General features: G+C 55.3%; 8 protein-coding genes across 8 annotated transcripts; 2 read left to right on the top strand and 6 right to left on the bottom strand.

The window, feature by feature from the left end:
- Positions 1-10: 10 nt before the first annotated feature.
- Positions 11-1,196, bottom strand: BO72DRAFT_485947 (LamB/YcsF family protein). Its single transcript, XM_040947919.1, has 2 exons — positions 983-1,196; positions 11-912 (listed from the first exon to the last, which is right to left on the bottom strand). Exons 1-2 carry the CDS (start codon positions 1,049-1,051, stop codon positions 193-195), a joined length of 789 nt encoding a protein of 262 aa, XP_040801430.1. The 5' UTR covers positions 1,052-1,196; the 3' UTR covers positions 11-192.
- Positions 1,197-1,714: 518 nt separating this feature from the next.
- BO72DRAFT_428664 (cytochrome P450) lies at positions 1,715-3,589 on the bottom strand (the record flags this gene model as incomplete). Its single annotated transcript, XM_040943037.1, has 3 exons — positions 1,715-2,059; positions 2,096-2,473; positions 2,534-3,589. The coding sequence occupies 3 exons, from the start codon at positions 3,587-3,589 to the stop codon at positions 1,715-1,717; spliced, it is 1,779 nt and encodes a 592-aa protein (XP_040801431.1).
- A 382-nt stretch (positions 3,590-3,971) lies between these two features.
- On the bottom strand, positions 3,972-5,371 carry BO72DRAFT_527604 (uncharacterized protein; the record flags this gene model as incomplete). Its single annotated transcript, XM_040950117.1, has 4 exons — positions 3,972-4,496; positions 4,578-4,865; positions 4,940-5,244; positions 5,317-5,371. The coding sequence occupies 4 exons, from the start codon at positions 5,369-5,371 to the stop codon at positions 4,092-4,094; spliced, it is 1,053 nt and encodes a 350-aa protein (XP_040801432.1). The 3' UTR covers positions 3,972-4,091.
- A 502-nt stretch (positions 5,372-5,873) lies between these two features.
- BO72DRAFT_496091 (RTA1 domain-containing protein) lies at positions 5,874-6,902 on the bottom strand (the record flags this gene model as incomplete). Its single annotated transcript, XM_040948598.1, has 3 exons — positions 5,874-6,457; positions 6,531-6,623; positions 6,773-6,902. The coding sequence occupies 3 exons, from the start codon at positions 6,900-6,902 to the stop codon at positions 5,874-5,876; spliced, it is 807 nt and encodes a 268-aa protein (XP_040801433.1).
- A 549-nt stretch (positions 6,903-7,451) lies between these two features.
- On the top strand, positions 7,452-9,125 carry BO72DRAFT_509247 (serine palmitoyl transferase subunit; the record flags this gene model as incomplete). The annotated part of the gene is made up of 1 exon (XM_040949321.1): positions 7,452-9,125. One exon carries the CDS (start codon positions 7,452-7,454, stop codon positions 9,123-9,125), a length of 1,674 nt encoding a protein of 557 aa, XP_040801434.1.
- A 509-nt stretch (positions 9,126-9,634) lies between these two features.
- On the top strand, positions 9,635-12,539 carry BO72DRAFT_338636 (alkaline phosphatase-like protein; the record flags this gene model as incomplete). The annotated part of the gene is made up of 6 exons (XM_040940585.1): positions 9,635-9,804; positions 9,977-10,262; positions 10,360-11,019; positions 11,088-11,808; positions 11,911-12,021; positions 12,100-12,539. Coding segments are annotated over 6 exons (2,388 nt in total), but the record flags the coding sequence as incomplete, so codon positions are not given.
- Positions 12,540-14,156: 1,617 nt separating this feature from the next.
- Positions 14,157-15,040, bottom strand: BO72DRAFT_428667 (sulfotransferase family protein). The gene has a single exon (XM_040943038.1). The coding sequence runs from the start codon at positions 15,011-15,013 to the stop codon at positions 14,192-14,194; it is 822 nt and encodes a 273-aa protein (XP_040801436.1). The 5' UTR covers positions 15,014-15,040; the 3' UTR covers positions 14,157-14,191.
- Positions 15,041-15,540: 500 nt separating this feature from the next.
- On the bottom strand, positions 15,541-17,450 carry BO72DRAFT_428671 (putative cytochrome P450 oxygenase; the record flags this gene model as incomplete). Its single annotated transcript, XM_040943039.1, has 5 exons — positions 17,184-17,450; positions 16,222-17,090; positions 16,012-16,119; positions 15,785-15,951; positions 15,541-15,715 (listed from the first exon to the last, which is right to left on the bottom strand). Exons 1-5 carry the CDS (start codon positions 17,407-17,409, stop codon positions 15,541-15,543), a joined length of 1,545 nt encoding a protein of 514 aa, XP_040801437.1. The 5' UTR covers positions 17,410-17,450.
- Between the last annotated feature and the right edge of the window lie 3 nt (positions 17,451-17,453).

Genomic DNA, 17,453 nt, shown 5'->3' on the forward strand with positions numbered 1-17,453 from the left:
TGTTTTCCGAATTTACTAGAGGCTAGATAGTGCGGGAGATGTATGACTGTCACCATGGCAATCACTACCAATCTGATAGCAACCCCTCATACGCATCCAATTGACGGTTGACAACCCCACGACCCTCACTCTTCTCGATGACTACTATTCCCCCTAGGAAAGTCGAGCATTCTGCGACGTACTGCCCTCAAATCAGAAACCCTCAACCCCGGCCTCCTGCGGAAACCGCAGCCGGTTAGCCTCATCGACGGCCCTGCGCACGCCCGCCACATTCTCCAACACGGTCGGCAGATCCGAATGCACACAGATACTAAATGGGGTGCCCTCGAACCCAAACCGAAACTCTCTCCCCTCGATGTCCTTGCCGACATCCGTCAACGCAGCGGACCGCGCCCGCTCGTAGCACAGCTCCGGCGTCGGACCGCGGGACTGCGCGACCGGCAGCAGCCGCCCATCAGCCGAGTAGTCGATATCCACATACATCTCGCCCTGGAACGGCACGCCCAGCTCCCTGCACATCGCCGCCTGCTTAGCATTCTGGGAACCGTACACGGGCACCCGGAAGGTGGCGCAGGCCTCCAGCACCGCGCGCATGATGTCCTCGTCGCGCTGCATGTAGAAGAACAGGTCGCCGTGCGGCTTGATGTGGGCGAGGGCCACGCCCTCCGCGTCCAGCATCGCCTTCAGCGCCCCGACCTGGTACAGCACCGCGGCGTACATGTCCCCCGGGTCGACCTCGATCTTGCGGCGGCCGAACCCGAACAGATCCTGCTGGCCCGGGTGCGCCCCGGCCCGCACCCCGTGCTGCTTGCACAGCCGGATGGTCTTGAGCATGATGGTTGGGTCGCCGGCGTGGAAGCCGCAGGCGATGTTGGCGGCGTCGATGAACGGCATCAGTTCTGAGTCGGGGCCCTGTTTGTGGTGGTGGGTGGGTTATTCCGTTGATCTATGTGGTGGTTACACGAGCGACGGGGCTACTTGCCATCTTCCAGCGGCCGAAGCCTTCGCCCATGTCGGCGTTGATTTCATATTTGCGTGCTAACCCGGTCATTGTGGTTGGGGATAGCGGCCCGTGGTGGTGGTTGGAGACTGAATTGGAGAGTTCAAGGGGGCGGGGTTGGGGTTTTAAGTAGTATGTGGTGTACTGTAGTGTAGTGTGCTGGGCGCGGTCGTCGGGCACTTTAAACCTAACTGTACTTGATAGCACCACTTGCATATGTTTTGCTCAGCAAGCGGAGTTTACGAATGTGACCAGTGCAATAGTATATTAGTTTACAATATTAGTTAGGATATTATCATGAGTGACGTAACGCGATGCTGCAATGCGACTGTTTCTTATTATATTTATGGGTCTTTACGATCGGCGCTTAGCTGCGGGGTTCAGAGGTTCAGAAGCCTGCAAGGGAGGAAGACCGCAAGCTGGCCTTTCACCCAGTTCTAGATGTCAAATTTGAAAGACGTCTCGTTTGCTTTAGAGCGCTGAACAGTCTCGCCCTGGACAAGAAAAGATACTGAAAGTACTAAATCATGTGTAGAAATTGACTCGAACGCTAGGATCCATACGGGGGGATAGACGGAGCATAATACGACCTCAAGACGAACACCGAAAAGCGGGGCAACTTATAAATGCACAGCAGATACATCTGCCAGGCGCAATCACCATGTTGGACATGCACGCACCGAACCACCCCACAGACTGTGGATGTCCTTCTAACTACTGACCAGCCCCCCGCGCAGGCTCCCCCAAAGCAACGAAGCAGTGTTTCGGCTGCCGAAAGAGCCCATCGACCGCCGCGTACGTCGCCAGAGCCGCGGGACACGGCCTCAGCTCGAAATGCCACACCAGCAGCGCGAACGTCATGCGCAGCTGCAGCTGGGCCAACGGACGCCCAAAGCAGCCCCGGAGTCCGGCCCCGAAGGCCAGGGTTGGGCCCGCGTTCGGATCGAAGGTCGATGGGCCGTTGGCCCCGGAGGGAGCCACCAGCCATCGCTCCGGAACGAATCGATCGAGATCTTCACCAGCCCACTCGTGACTGGGAGACTGCCGGGCGTGATCTTGCTTTACGGCGGGCGTCGGCATCGCCGTCCGAGACACAGCGATACTACGCCTGTCGGCGGGGATCGGCCACGCCGGTGACGTGAATCCGGGCCCGCTGCTCAGGGCCCAGACGCAGGTGCCCTTGGGAATGGCGTAGCCCAAGAGCTCGGTGTCCCGGGTGGCGATGCGGTCGATCATAAACGCGGTCGGAGTAAACCGCAGCATCTCCTCGACGGTTGCGTGAAGATAGGGGATGGTTCGGGTGGCCAGTTCCAGGGCGCTGGGCGGGCGTCCTGCCGTTAGGGCTTCGGGGAAGCCCGCCCGCAGGCATGCGCGGAGCTGGCTCTGCACCCGAGGGTGATCGGATAGAAGCTTGACTCCCCAGGCTAATGTGAACACGGTGCTATGCGAGGCGCCAAAGATGGATCCGTAGAGCTGGTGGTGAGCGGGTTAGCTGTTGGTTATGTTGGTAGTTTTTTGTTGAACGTCACGCACCTCGTCTTCCATCGCCGGGGACAGGTAGTCCGGTTTCCGCGATTCTTGTTTCGCCAGGTCTCTTTCATGCCGAATCATGAATTCAACCGACGATTGGGGTCGGTCGGGAAGCTCTGATGCCGAGTCCGCGGGTGCACCGACGGTGCTGGAGACCGCAGTCTCGAGCCATTCCCGCGTGACCCGGCGTTTGACCCGGAGGGCGTTGGCCAGTCGGGGTAGCTTGGACATCATCCACCATGACTGTCGTGGGAAGAGCGATGTCCCGCTCTGTTCAATGGCTTCACTGAGCACTCCGTGCGCACGGATGAACTCGTGAGGATCTGATTCCGGGAATGTGATGATCTGCGGCTCACTGCTCACTCTCGCCCTGCCACAGGCTTCGGCGTCCCGGAGAAGCTCGATTTGCGATGAGATCCCGTCTTTGGGAAAGTCCCGTCCGAATGAGATTTCCAACAGGGTATCAAGGACCATGCGTTGAAAATCCTTTTGAGGTGCAAAGCAGGCCGACGACTCTCGGGACACCCGCCCCTTGATACTCCACAGTTCGACCAGGCGCACGACAGACGCGTGAATCGCAGGCGCAGCAGTGTCCTGGAGGAACGGAGTGGTCACCAGATGCTTTACCAGATTACGGTGTCTCTTCCACTCGGAGCCAGTGCTCATGGTGATATGGTGAGTGGGAGACAGGCCGGAGAAAATGTCCTGCACCATGGGTGTTCGGTCAAAGTCTCGACTGCGATAGAGCAGCAGGTCAAGGGCCTCTCGTGGATCACTAAGGACCACAATTGGCTTACCTAGAGGGTCCAGAAACAGTTGAATCAGAGGGGACTGCAGCCGACGGGTCTGTTCCAGAAGCCAGGACTGGATGTCCTGCGTACTTGCCATTATCTTCTGCAACTCAGGAAGGTCTCCGAGTAGCCTCCGGGCTGACGCCGCATTGTGCGGAATATCGCGGATCGGTCGAGGTAGCAGGAGGCGGTGGTAGACTTGGTGTATTGCCACAAGCACGAGGCCTACCGCCACAGCTTTGATCACACCATCCAAATCGAAATCCATCTCGAGGAGAAGTGGGAGGCGCTAGAGCTTGAACTGACCTGACCGTATGCATGCTTTTATTACGAGCGGACGACTATCAGGTACCAGCGGCCGGCCTCCGTATGACATGTCTATTGGGGCTGTCACAATCCTCGCAGGCTCGGTCGCTGTGGGGTCATACAGGATGAAATGCTGGGGATAGCTCTGTTCTAGATTAGCTTTCTCTCTATGGTATTAGGGTCTATATGATACATCACACGGCTCATCACCCGAACTTCTCTTCTTGCGCTTGTGGTTTCTTTTCCCTTTGGAACGCCTGAAAGGTTTGACTTTCTACCCAGTGACATTTTCTATGTTACAATTTCTGCGGAGGGCAGCGGGCATCACACCTAGACATTCTCTTCTACAGTACCCGCGAAGCCATTAAAATACAAGTAACAACCAAGATACACCACTCAACTCCGTCGATGCACCTCCAACAACTAAGATATACCTCAACCTTGAGCATACAGCCTCCGAAAGACTAGCTTCCTTTGCTTGCGCCGATCCTTGTCGTCTCCCCAGCGCGACATTGGCGGTGCACCTGGACCGCCACCCGAACGAAATCGCGCGTCCAGATCAAAAACAGCCCCTGTAACGCGATCGAGATACCAGACAACCCCAACTTCACATCCCGGGCCAGACAGACAGTCCCTGGCTGCACCTGCGCCCGGCACGCCAGTCCCTCCCACCCGGAAGCTCCCGGATCGAGCACCATGCGTCCCGCCACTACGAGCTCACAGTCCCCAGACACGGGCAGCAGGCGGTGCAGCGTCCAATGAAGATAGGCAAACATCACGTGGCGGGTCAGAACCCAAACGACAATGAAGGCGAGGAGCGAGGCCCGGAGGCTTTTCCGATGCCCCAAGCATCGCTGGATCTGCACGAACTGCTCCGCCAGTCAGCACACTCTTTTCATGTGGATTTTGACACTTGCGTTGTTTGAATCTGGTGATGGGGATGGACATACGGCCAGAAGGAAGTCCGCCAGATCGGCGGTAAGCAGAATCCCATAGAGCAGGGCGTACACTCGGCTGTTGCAGCAGGCGATCACCACCGCGCAGGTCAGGATATGGTGAAGGAACTTGTCGAGGAAGTCGTCTTTGATCGGTTCGACGACCATGACCAGGCACTGGTGCAGGTAGAAGGCGAGCCGAAGCAGGAAAAAGCACTGCATGGGGTGGGTGATTTGGGATTGTGGCCAGTTTTGGAATAGACGCTGGGGGTTCAGAAGGTCGGGGCTGTTGTACCACAGGCCCTGAATGCTCGGAGAATCAGACGCGAACTGTGTGAGCCTGGCTGCGAAACATAGGTGAATGGGTGGAAACAAACCGAGGCATACAGCATCAAGATACCGCGGGAGACGGCCTTCCAGCCCAGAGCAGCAAGATGGGAGGCATCCTGCGGTCCAAAGCCATACTTGTGCAGAGTCGGCTGTAGGAGGTACCGTGCTATTATGGGACGAGCAAGCGTGAAAATGAAGCAGAAGACCGCTAGAAAGCCCCGGTCATCGAGTACATCTCGTGGATGTACAGTGCCCTGCTCGGATCTCCAGCACAGGATCGGTGCCTGGATAGCTGCGAGAAAAGCATGCTTATCGGTCAAGGCGTGCGCGAAAAGAACCAGTAGCGAGAATCCTCAAGCGATCATCGTTAACATTGGAAATGGTATTTCGAGTTGACCGGGCGGGGAAGGGATTGCGCGCTTACCGAGCTGATGCGCCGCAATGAATTGTCGCACATTCACCTGATCTGAAGCTATCATCGTCGCGAGACTGTATCATTCAGGAAAATGACAGAAGCGTGTCTCTGACACCTCGCCTTCCAGACTGCGATGCTGATTGTGACGAGGAGAAATCAAAGCAGTCTCACGGCAGAAGATATCGGTCTGCTAAGTCCAGCAAGTAATCGAAGCTGTTTGTGCGGACTCCATGGCGATCACAGTAGAACTCGACTCCAAAAACGAGGGTGTCAGTGCTTTGAGGTTCACGGTAACTTAGTTGTCAATCTGATCTGCAGGTAGTCCTTGACAGCTCCACCCGCATAAATCCTTTACATACGTATCACGCGAAGGAATGTGACCCGGGAATTGACCCACTTTTGACCCGTAAATGCAGAGACGAGTCAAACTAGGGGCAGAGAAATACTATACATCGCACAAAAGAACGATCTGACTGACAGAATCAAGTTTGGTCTCTTATCCCCGCAAACCCATGTATGACAGGTGTTCATTCCCGAAGCGCACCATGGTTCGTGCGCTGTCGCTCTCATTTCGGTTTATCTACTCTATCCAGTAAATGAACCTCACTGAGACGCGAAAACTCCTTCTGCGAAGTGAGCCAACCCGGGTGGAAGACGGCACAGATCCCCACCAGGAGCACCATCATCACGGCATCCAAGGCGATCAAGTAATTTTCATGCAGCAGAAGATAGCCGCCGGGCCCCTGCCCGAGCTCGACGGTGCGGTAGATACATCGGATGTAGATGCAAACCGTAGCCGCGGCCAGCACCCCGCGCCAGAGGGCGATGGATGCGCCCGGGGCAGATAGGCGAAGTCGATGGACCCGATAGAAAACATCACAGGCACAGAGAATGAAGATCGTGATGGAGAAGAGCTGGAACACCACCCCGGCGAGCATGATGTTAGATCCGTGATCAAGGTTGCCGTTGACCTTCTTGGAGTCCGCGGAGGCAATGCCACCCCCAACGGCCTGAATGACGATGGAAATGAGATCGCAGGCACTGAAGATCCAGAGGTAGCTACGCGGGCTGAGGAAGGAGGATCTCCGGCCCATGATTCGCACAAAACACCCGAGCAGGACGTAGATAGCGGCGGTGAAGAAGGTGGGGGCTGGTCTATACGTCAGTTGGATGGGCAATATGTGTGATGGGTCTGATAGCTCCCACGAAGACAAATCACTGACCGATGATTAGAGTGGAGAACTGAATCAGGAATGCATTCAGGTTGTACGGGCATCGCGTGGTCCAGATCCTGGCCGCCCACCCCAGGACTTCAGCTATCGAGGATCAACATTTAGGGTTAGCCACGCCACCGGGCAGGAATGTTTCTTGCGCTTCTTGGGACGGGACATACTCAAGCAGCCTACCACAAACAGTATGGTCCACCAAAACTGTCGGTATATCATTATTTGGATGACGTGTATACCTGCTAGAAGACTAAACAAGGTACAGAAGGCGACGCCGGGGGCAAAGGCCGGTAGGTAGCCGTACGGGGTGCCGTATCCATCAATCAGAGCGTGGCAGCCAGTCGTCAGATCAGTCATGGCATTCGCCATTGCTGGATAATAGACTAAGAGCGGCTGAAAAGTAACGATAAAACAAATGCTACAGATTCTTTCATGTGTGTGTCCTCACAGCGCTGATTTAAGGGCGAGCACGACGCAAGGGGCTGAAGGCCTTTTCCCAATTCAGTATGATCGCCTTCGGAGCCATCTCAGATCTACCCTCATCATCGATACACCCTGCAAGTGCACCAACGTGCCCCTGGAGAATCACCTTTTGTCAGAGCTGAGCCTCGGAGGATCTCGCTACGATCGAAGCTCGCTTGCCCCTGTCTGGCGTTAAAGCATAGGTACTATTCTCGTGTGGGTATGTGATAGATCTATTCATGATGGATCGCATGAGTGTCCAGCCTCCACCCATTGACATTGTCAACCTATCCTATCATAGTCCACTATGCAGGAGCAGCAAAGAGCCTCGTTGCGAAATACTCCTTTCTCGGGCTTTTTTTCACTGCATTATAAAGCCTCAATTCTCGCAGCCCGCCAACAGGAACCACCAGCAAGGCATTTACCCCTTATGGTTGGCCTATCCTTCCTCCCCCGATGGAACAAGACCCTGCCCAGTATGGTCCGATCAGCCATGCCAGCGATCGATATTCCTGTCGCCTTCCAAACCAGCCCTCGAACCATCCTACCGCTGATCAGGCCCCATACTTCTACGTCATCACGACATATTTGAGTTATACCATCATCCATCTCATCGGCTTGATCCGGGACTTTTTCGGAATCTACTTCAAGCCGGCAAAATACCGCCATCTCCGCCCATGGGACGGATACGCACCCTGGTTCACTGCCCGCGAGAGCGTCTACACGCGGCGTATGAAGGTGCGACTGGCAGACTGCCTGGACCGTCCCACCACGGGTGTCCCAGGCCGCTTTATTACCCTGCTTGATCGAGTGACACACGACAACAATAGATCCTTCAAACTCACTGGTGCGCGCATCCAGACCCTGAACCTGGGATCCTACAATTACCTGGGTTTTGCGCAGTCCAAGGGGACATGCGCGGATTGGGTCGAAGCGACGATTCGCGCGTATGGCATCAGCGCAGGCGGCGCCCGGGCTGATGTCGGGGGTCTGGATCTCCATGTCGAGGTCGAGCAGCTGGTGGCCGAGTTCGTGCGCAAGGAAGCGTCCATCGTCTTTTCCGCGGGGTTTGGCACCAACGCAACCATCTTCCCTGCATTGGTGGGGCCGGGCTGCCTCATTCTCTCAGATGAGCTCAATCATGCCTCCCTACGGTTCGGGGCTCGCCTTTCCGGCGCATCGATCGTGACGTTCCGACACAACGACATGCACGCTCTGGAGGGAAGGTTGCGGGAGGCAATCTCACAGGGACAGCCCGCCACCACGACCGATCCCGGCAGCAGTGGTGGCTATCGTCCCTGGAAGAAGATTCTGGTCGTGGTCGAAGGTCTGTATTCGATGGAGGGGACTTTCTGCAACCTTCCAGATATCACGGCGTTGAAGCGCCGGTACAAGTTCCACCTGTTTGTAGATGAGGCGCATTCCATCGGCGCGCTTGGTCCGGAGGGTCGAGGCGTCTGCGACTACTTTGGCATTGATCCGAGGGAGGTAGACATCCTAATGGGAACCTTGACAAAATCATTTGGCGCCATCGGAGGATATATCGCAGCGGATGGAGAGACCGTGCGCAAGCTCCGCGCTGTGAATGCGGGCGTGCTGTACAGTGAAGCCATAGCCCCAGCCCTGTTGGCGCAGATCTCCGCTTCGTTTCGGATCCTGACTGGCGAGCTACTGCCGGGTCAGAAGGAAGAACGATTGCAGCGCCTGGCCTTCAATTCTCGTTACCTGCGCCTCGGTCTCAAGCGACTTGGGTTCATCGTCTATGGGAACGACGACTCCCCAGTCATTCCGTTGATACTGTATAATCCAGGCAAGATGACCGCGTTCTCACGGATGATGCTCGCCCGCGGGATCTCGGTGGTGGTGGTTCCGTTCCCCGCCGTTCCGCTCGAGCTGTGTCGAGTGCGATTTTGTGTTTCTGCGGCGCATAATGTGGAGGACCTCAACCGTGTCTTGGCAGCTTGCGATGAGATTGGAGACATTCTAAGGTTGAAGTTTTCCAGTGGCGTTGCGGGTGGGCTGCGCAGTATAACTAAGCCGTTGTCGGATGGAAACCCTGTCCCACCGAGGTGGAAACTGGACGACATAGTACGCTGCGGAGCACAAGACGTACAGCAGCCCCTGTATTGATGAACAGAAACTCGACTAGATGGAAAGCTGTACGGAGTAGGGAGAGAATTTTTCACCAGATCGTAGGATGGCGGATCGTCGGGGATCGACGGCTTATTTACCGCATTCACCCAATGCTCGTATTGTGCCAGACAGGTCATATTATGAGGAGTACTGCAGAATGAGAGCCATCAGAACTCATGTTCTCCGCCAGGAACGGTTTTCACTACGGTGTCCGGTGTTGTAACTACTTAGTAACTCGCTCTTCTTGAATTCCCAATGTTTTGGTTGAGCATATCAAGCTCTCGAGCCCTCGGGAAAGCTTTGCCGCCGCACTCCGTACGCTCGGTTTACATGTCGGTCATTCCGATAGTCAACGCCAATGAGTATACAGCTTCCCACTCGCAAAGATCGAATTGTAAAAGCATTCGACTCTGAAGATTACCTATCAGCATCACCGTAGTTGTCTATTGTCTATTGCTCCTTTGAGTCTGTTTGACGCGATGGGCTGGCGTTCCCGTGGAGCTCTTCTCCTCCTCGCTAATGGACTGATAATTGCGTCTGCTATTGTGTTCACCATGGGCTTTTTCCGGCCGATGCCCCCCTCATCGGCAAGAAAAGCACCGCCAGACAGGCGCCCTTTTGCCCAAAAAGCCCCCTTCGAGAAAGTGGTGTTTTTGATGATTGATGCGCTCCGCAGGTGGGTTTCGAAACAGATGCCAGCGACTACTTTCAACCCTACCACCTGATACTAAGCCAAAAGGCTACAGTGATTTTGTTTACAGCCCACAGTCTCAGTTCAAATTCACGCAAAGGTATGCAATGATCCGTCGCCGAATCTGTAAGCCACCTGAGCTGATATGGTCCCCAAGTCTGATCCGCTCCGGCGCAGCCATGCCTTTTACCATGAAAACGGGCTCGCCAAGTCTGACTAGAGCATGTATAAAGGCGATGACTGTGGGCTCAGCCTCCATGTTTTTGGACGTCTTTCACAACGCTGATGATGGACCCGGCACGCCCGAATCTATGGATACGTGGTTAGCGCACCTGAAAGTTGCTGGAAGGGGAAGCCTACTCTTCTACGGCGACGACACGTGGGTGCAGCTTTTTCCCGAGGTCTTTGACCGAGGATGTCCTATCTCGCCGTTATTCGTCCCAGTGAGTCTCGAAGTCCCAAGAGCCCAGCTCTTCTTCCACTGAACGCCAGAGGGAAAGGACACATCGAATGACTGGTAGATCGCTGAAACCCGCACAGGACATTGATTCACCAGACCTGAACGTGTCCGCCAATGCCATGATGGAGCTTCAGCGCGATGACTGGAGCGCACTGGTCCTCCACTTTCCCGGCATCGACCACGTCGGGCATATGGGTGGCGCGGACAGTGAATTCATGGCACCCAAGCAACGTCAGATGGATGCTATCATTCGAGAGACCTATGAAGCTCTCGAGGCGGAGGCACATCTGAAATCGACACTTTTCGTGGTTGGAGGCGACCATGGGATGGATCGGTGGGGGGGTCATGGCGGTGCATCGGACCCTGAAGTCTCGGCCGCGATGATGTTCATCTCGCCACATTTCAAGTCGCTCAATCGAAGCTATGAGTCTCCTGCAGTACCCACCGCTGGCACCTTTGACTACTACACTGTCATGCAGCAGGTCGATATTGTACCTACCATGGCAGGGTTGCTGGGTGTTCCTATACCTTCCGCTAGCATTGGGGTCTTCATTCCCCAACTTCTTGAACTGTGGAGGGATTCCACGGATCAAGTCAATCTTGTTCTTGAGAATCTCGAGCATCTTCGAGCGTTATCTTGCGAACCTTATACCGGGATGGCTGCATGCGAGATCGACCTTGACTGGCATGGTGTACCACATGAGTCTCTCAGTGAAAGGAGCCTAGGAGAGCTTTCTCTGGTAATAATTCTATTCCCCGGTGGCAAGCGCGCAACATGCATGGCTGATATGACTGAGAGACGTTTTAGATGAGCAAAGAGCTTCAGAATAAACTAAAAGATGCGACGGCCGGAAACATGCACGTGCCTCTTCTTCACTATGCCATTGCAATTGCCGTGATCGCACTTCTACTTGCCGGGGTTACTTGCAAGTCAATTCCTCCGCTGAGCAACAACTTCTTGGGCTTGAACCTCTTTCAACTTGTCCACGGCCTTACTTTACTCTTCCCATTCCTCGTGGAGAAAGAGCATCTCTTTTGGTTCTGGGGTTCTACCGTATGGATGGGCTGGGTAATCTTCACTACCGGCCGCTCTTCCTACATACTAGGCCTCGGTAATTGCACCCCCCTTTTCTTGCACATACTGTCGCAGCGGTGGAATATCCATGATCGGGACACAGCCGAGAAGATATACAGCATTCAAAATCTCTTCGACGGACGTCCCCTTTGTCTTTGGTTTCTGATTGCAGTGACCCTTCTCCACACCTCCTACACATTCACAGTGCACCGTAGGAGGAATGTGGCTCGTGACGCTCAAGAAAAACCACTTCTTGTATTCGCTCACCGAGCAATACTCCTGCCCGTTTTTTTGTTCAAGTTCGCCTCTGCAGCCCGGGCTGGCCCAGGTCTCATTGATCGCGCCCCTGAATGGCTGCAGGTCATTATTCTGGAGCAGCTTCCCCTTACGCGGATGGCTCAATTTATCTTTGTGTATCTAGCTATAGGGGGCGGCTACGTGATCCTGCGCTCTTGTGCCCAAGAAACGTCGCTGAAGAGCTTAAACGGTGAGTTGACGGGGGCACTTTGCCCTATCGGCGATTGTTGGGATGACCGCTAATGCTGGCCTCTTCCAGCGACCGAACTCCCCGCTCTACTTGAAGTCCTGAACCTATACTTGTTCATGCAGACTATCCCCGGCAATATCCCGCTTCTTCTGATCTACCGCATTCAGCTCGAGTGGATCGGTGCGTATTGGCTTTGTCCTGAGGCGAATCTAATCTCCTTGACACCCATGTCTCTGACCCTGTCGTCATATCATACAGTGTCTTCGGCCGCAAACCTCAGCGCCTTTCAAGTTTGCTTCTCCATCGTCCTGTTCATCCACAGCGCATTCTTCGCCTGCGGCAACGCGAACACGATCGCCGCGCTCCGATACACCGAGGGTTTCAATGGACTTCAAGCCCACCACTGGCTGCTCAGTCCCGTGCATACCTTCTGCAGCAATTACGCTGGTCCGATCTGGTGGAGCGGGAATGGATTACAACTGCTGGGCGCGACCGGGCAGGGAGAACGCGGTGGTCGTAGTGGCTTTTGCGAGCACCTGGGGCTTCGGACAGTCTTCGTGGCGTATGGTCTTGTTGGCGCGATGGGAGCATGCTACCTGCTTAGGGGGGAGGCCGTCGTTTGGACCGTCATGGCGCCCAAATTCCTGTATACGGTTTTGTGGACGGTGCCCTTTCATCTGCTGTTCAATATGGCCATGCCGATTGTGCTGTGGGTGGGTGGCGGATATTAAGAAGATGTTTGATGGTGGAGTGCTCTGGCTTTCATCGGTCAGTGTTATCGGTCAGTGTACTTCAAATGTGTGAAAGAGATAATGGCGAGGGTTCTTTGTTGTGGTCAGCCACTGTATACAGTTTCTCAGATTTGGCAGTATATTCCATGTTCTTCGAGTCTACCCTATAGATCCTGTGTATAATGATCCATACGGTGAGTGGGCTTCGTGAAATGGAGGCCTGGCTGTGCTTGGCGGAATTTATCCCCTCGAAGACGAGCTCTTTCAACGGTAAAGCTTGTCATTGAGTCGGAAGGGTATGGGTGTTTGCTTCCGGAAAACACCAATGCAGCAGCAGAACACAGACAGCTCTGTCTTGCCATTTCTCTTCCAGGGCTTGGCAAGCTGGAGGTGCAGTTGGAGGTGCTAGCAATAGGCCCACCTCTCCCTCCAGCACCTCCACAGAACCTCCAAATCACCCACGAGCATGTCCAAAATGCCAAGCAGGTCTTGTCAGTCTTCTGTGACGAGGGTGTTATGATTGACAAGATTCAAGGCATGGAAGGAGGAGGGTGTTAGTATGGCAGAATGATAGCTAGAATACATCCATCATCAATTCAGCTACGCCCCCACCCCTAACCTCGGGATCATCTCACTAAGGCGAGAGCCAACAGAGGGCCTTCGCATTAAGAAGTCCCGAATCAGATCTATTGATACCCACACTACCCCAGGATTCGTCGCGGCAAGCCGGTCGCCCATAGCATCTTTCGTGTCACGCAAAACATCCATCCCGCAAGCAAGGCTATTGTGTTGACGAGATTGTGAAACAGCTTCCAAATTTCCATCGTGGCCAGGGGCTGGACTTCTATTGGCGTGACACGGCGTGACACCCTGGCCGTGTCCGCCTGGTTGAAAATACATCGGGATCGGCCTAGACAAGACTGCGAGGCTGGTTTTTCATAGCCGCCAGACTCATGCAATCGGGAAGACACCAGGCATTGGTTTCGCTCCCTTGCTCGAAGTGTAGAATTTGTAGCCAGAGCTAATCCACTCCCCGCCGTGGCTGCGTTATGGTAGCGGACCTCCCCGGTACAATCTTCTGGATGCGCGAGGACATCCTGAAACTGCAGGCCGACACATCAACATAAAACAAGATCTCCGGCGAGGAACTCAGAAAGCGTGAATTGCCTTTCGAGATTCATACTATCTTCTCAAACCGGACTGACCTGTAGCTGCTGAACATCCTTAAGCGTAGGGGCGAGGACACTGCCGAAGGCCTAAGCGGTCGACTACCTCACCCCAACAGAGTGCTTGATGTACAGCACGGCAGGCTGGTACGGCGCCTTGACTTTTGAGACCGAATAGAGCAGGCACAGGATACAGAAGCCGGTCCGTAGACGGGGATGGCCGGGTTGATCTATTTCTTAAGGCTGAATGAGTCATGTTTTGACGATGGTCTCTAGTGCACAGAGCGTGTTCAGGCTCAGACCACACTCAGAGTACAAGGACATTTATCGGCCTGCCACCCAGTGCAATTTGACCTGCTTAATGGACCTTGATTCGGTCTATCGTATATCAAATTACAGTCCTCACCGCTATCCCGCCCTCACCATCAAGCTCTCCTCCCTCGTAAAACACATTCAACCCCTCCATCGCCGGACCAGAAGAACCGCCGTGCCAGCAACACCCAGAATTCCAACCCACCGCACCATCGCGCGACGGATGTACTCACGCCCGGTGCGCGCAATCGCATCCGCATCGTTGATCCGCGGGAAGGGAATATCCGGAGGAATCTCCTTCCCCAGCGCGCGACACAGCGGCTCCCACCCGTCGCGCACGTCGACGAACACCACGCGGTCGGCGGGGACGTTCGCTTCGATCCAGGCGATATGCCGCTCGTAGATGCCACGGTGGATCAGCGTGCCGCTGACTTGCTGGACGGAGGTCAGGCTCTGATTGTCCGCATAAAGCCGGCACCACTGCCGGCGCAGCAGCCAGGTGAAGTCCACGAAGTGTCGCATGCCCGGCAGTGGGAGGAGGAGGAGCTTGAGACATCCCAGGCGCGTGAAGCTGTGCACCTGCGCCATGCTCTTCTCCCAGGAAACCGGGTCGCGCACCGTGCAGATGACCTTGGCGTCCGGGTAGAGCGCCATCAGCTCGGGGAGGAGCTGGCATCCCGGGGCGTCGGTGATGGCCGCGTAGCCGTCGAGCTGGTGCTGGAGCAGGCGTTGACATTCCCCCCGCTGCTGCTCCCCGCCAGATAGCCAGCAGCGGAGGATCCGGATCCAGGCTTTCAGCTCGCCCGGTGTCCCGCGGGTGAGTTGCGTGCCGCCGTGGTAGACGGGGCCGTCGAGGAGAATGCTTAACGCTGCGCTGAATGAGGCGGTCCCTGTGCGAGGTAGCCCTGCTCCGATCACTTGGAGCTGTGTTCCTGGTCGCGGTGCTGAGGCCGTTTGACCCATTGTGCTCGGGTTGGCGCTGAAGTGTGGGACGGGGTAGAGGTTGAGGGTAAAACTATGCGGGTGGTGTGAGTGCTGAACCCACTTATAAAATCCTCAAACCCAATGGATTCTGACGCAAGGGGGAGAGGCGGGCTGGCCAGGGGTGTTTTGTCCGTCAGGTTTTTAACCCGCCGTCTCAAGATAGCACGGGCAACGATGTGACCCGTCTGTAACTTCAGCATGACTGACGCAGGTGTGGGTGGGTGATGCCTGCAGAGTTGCGCACAAGGCTAGTCGGTGTAGACTTCGCGAAATGCATTTCCGCGGTATGAAACAGCATCGTTGTCCCTTCTTCTTACCCACTAAAAGTCTTTCCACCGTGGAGGTGAGCCCCATAGCTAGAACATCTACTCGTGACGTTACCCAGCTACTCTCGATCTACAACTTACGATCCAAGTACAATGCCTCGATGGCCCCTCCTCGACCACCCACTATTTTCAATGCACTGTAGAGTAGACTGCGCCCATACTAAGTGAGTAGAAAACCACCTATTCTTCAACAATCCCAGCCACCTTGACTCGCACACGCCATGGCCCATCACTGCCCCGCGGTAGCAATTTGTCCCGCACAAAGCGGACATCCTCCCTCGTAGTCTCGTAGAGTTCCAGATCAAATCGACGAATCACCGTAGCCAAGACATTGTACAGTTCCGCGTAGGCTAGGCTGTCGTGCCACGGAGGGGGAAGGTTAGCCGCTAATGAGAGACACCCGAGAGGGAGTAGATAAACATACTTCATCCCTAGACAGGCCCGATTGCCCCTGCCAAATGTCACCAGATAGCGTAAAAGACCTTCTTTCCGCTCCGCGGCGAGGATCCATCGTTCCGGGTGAAATCTCTCCGGATCGGGGAATAGGGAGGGATCTCTGTGCACGAAGTATGCGATCGTGCTGACAGGTGTCTATGTTGCTTGCATGAGCCAGTGGTCAAGAGGTAGCAAAATGGGTTAGGTACGTCTTACCCCTGGTGGAATGACGCAGTCCTTATACCTCAGTACCTCTATCGGCGAGATCCTCTGTTGCCGCATCACAATTCCGGAAAAGCGGAGAGCTTCATGAATAACTGCTGTCTGCACCACATAAAACAGTCAATTCAATCAGAAAGGGGTCTTTCTTCCCAAGTGGGCCAGAAGGAGTAGCCAGAGTCCGATCATAAAAGGGACAGTACGTACCAAGTATGGCAGCTTCTCCAGCTGGCGCCATGTGACCGGATGGTGCGGAGTGGGCATGATCTGCTTGAGTTCCGTGCGGAGTTTGCTCAAGACCGCTGGATCATTCAGAATATGGAAGATGGCCACAGAGAGCGTCGTCGCCGTCGTCTCGGTGCCAGCGGCAAACAGCACCAATCCCTCATCCTCGAGGCGCTGCAGCGTGCGTTCTTCCGGTGGAACCTCAGGATCAGTGAGAGCATGAAACATGGTGATCGCTTTGGCGGCACCGCCGGGCTCCTGGACGGTGCTTCTCGATTCCAGCGCGGCCAGAGACTGTTCTCGCACCCCCTCCAACAGATCATAGACCCGGGCTCGGGCGGGAAAGACCCGCGCCATGAACCACGAGGGAATCAAGCGTAGAAGAGTGCCCATCAAGGGGAAGAACCGCTGCAGGTGGATCTGGTCGGTCCCCTCCTGAACCACCTTGACGATTCCCTTGCCAATGTTCTCCTCCGCCTGGAGCTCGTAGCTGGTGCCGTATGCATACTGCGTGATGAGGTCGCCGGTCAGCCCCTGCAGTCGGTCGATCAAGTCGAGCACTCTCCCCTCTCTATGGGCAATGGCGAGGGCGTTAAGGAATTGTTGGAGCGACGCCTGGATCGTCAGCTCGATCCCCTCGATCGCCCGTCGCGAGAAGAACGAGGTGAGGATCCGTCGGCGCATGCGATGCGTGTGATGTCCCACGGTGGAGACCATCGCGCCTGGGGCACTGAAGATGTGGACGGACTTGGGATCCTTGTCCCGCATCCCCGTGGCCGGAGCATAGATCTCGTCGTAGAAAGAGGGATCCTTGATGTGCACCTCGCGGGGATTGATTCGCACGATGGGTCCTATCATGACGACGCTGTTGTGTTAGGAAGAGAGGGGCCGTGCACGCCGGGTGAAAAAGCCGATGCTTCCCACGCAAAGGAGATTCACCTTACCATATCTTTGGTGCATCCTTTCGATTTCCCACACGAACATGCCCTCGCGGATGACATCGTAGTAAAATTCATACAGATGGGAGATCGCAGCTAGCTTTGGGCCGGGAATATGATGCAGCGGGTCGAAAAACAGGCGATATATACTGCGCAGAATGAAAGCAACGAGTGTCAGGATCGTGCCACCCAAAGCCACGTGCTCCCTAGTAGGGGTCAAGATCTCAAGCATCGCGACTGAATCTATCCTTTGCCTGTTGATGAGAAGACAGGGAG

This window comes from Aspergillus fijiensis (assembly GCF_003184825.1).
Source record: "Aspergillus fijiensis CBS 313.89 unplaced genomic scaffold BO72scaffold_22, whole genome shotgun sequence".
Lineage (NCBI taxonomy): Eukaryota > Fungi > Ascomycota > Eurotiomycetes > Eurotiales > Aspergillaceae > Aspergillus > Aspergillus fijiensis.

Coding starts and splice junctions, on each gene's coding strand:
- BO72DRAFT_428667 (XM_040943038.1), bottom strand. CDS start 15,013: ATGGGTCAAACGGCCTCAGCACCGCGACCAGGAACACAGCTCCAAGTG.
- BO72DRAFT_485947 (XM_040947919.1), bottom strand. CDS start 1,051: ATGACCGGGTTAGCACGCAAATATGAAATCAACGCCGACATGGGCGAA. Junction 913..982: donor GCTTCGGCCGCTGGAAGATG/GCAAGTAGCCCC, acceptor CACCACAAACAG/GGCCCCGACTCAGAACTGAT.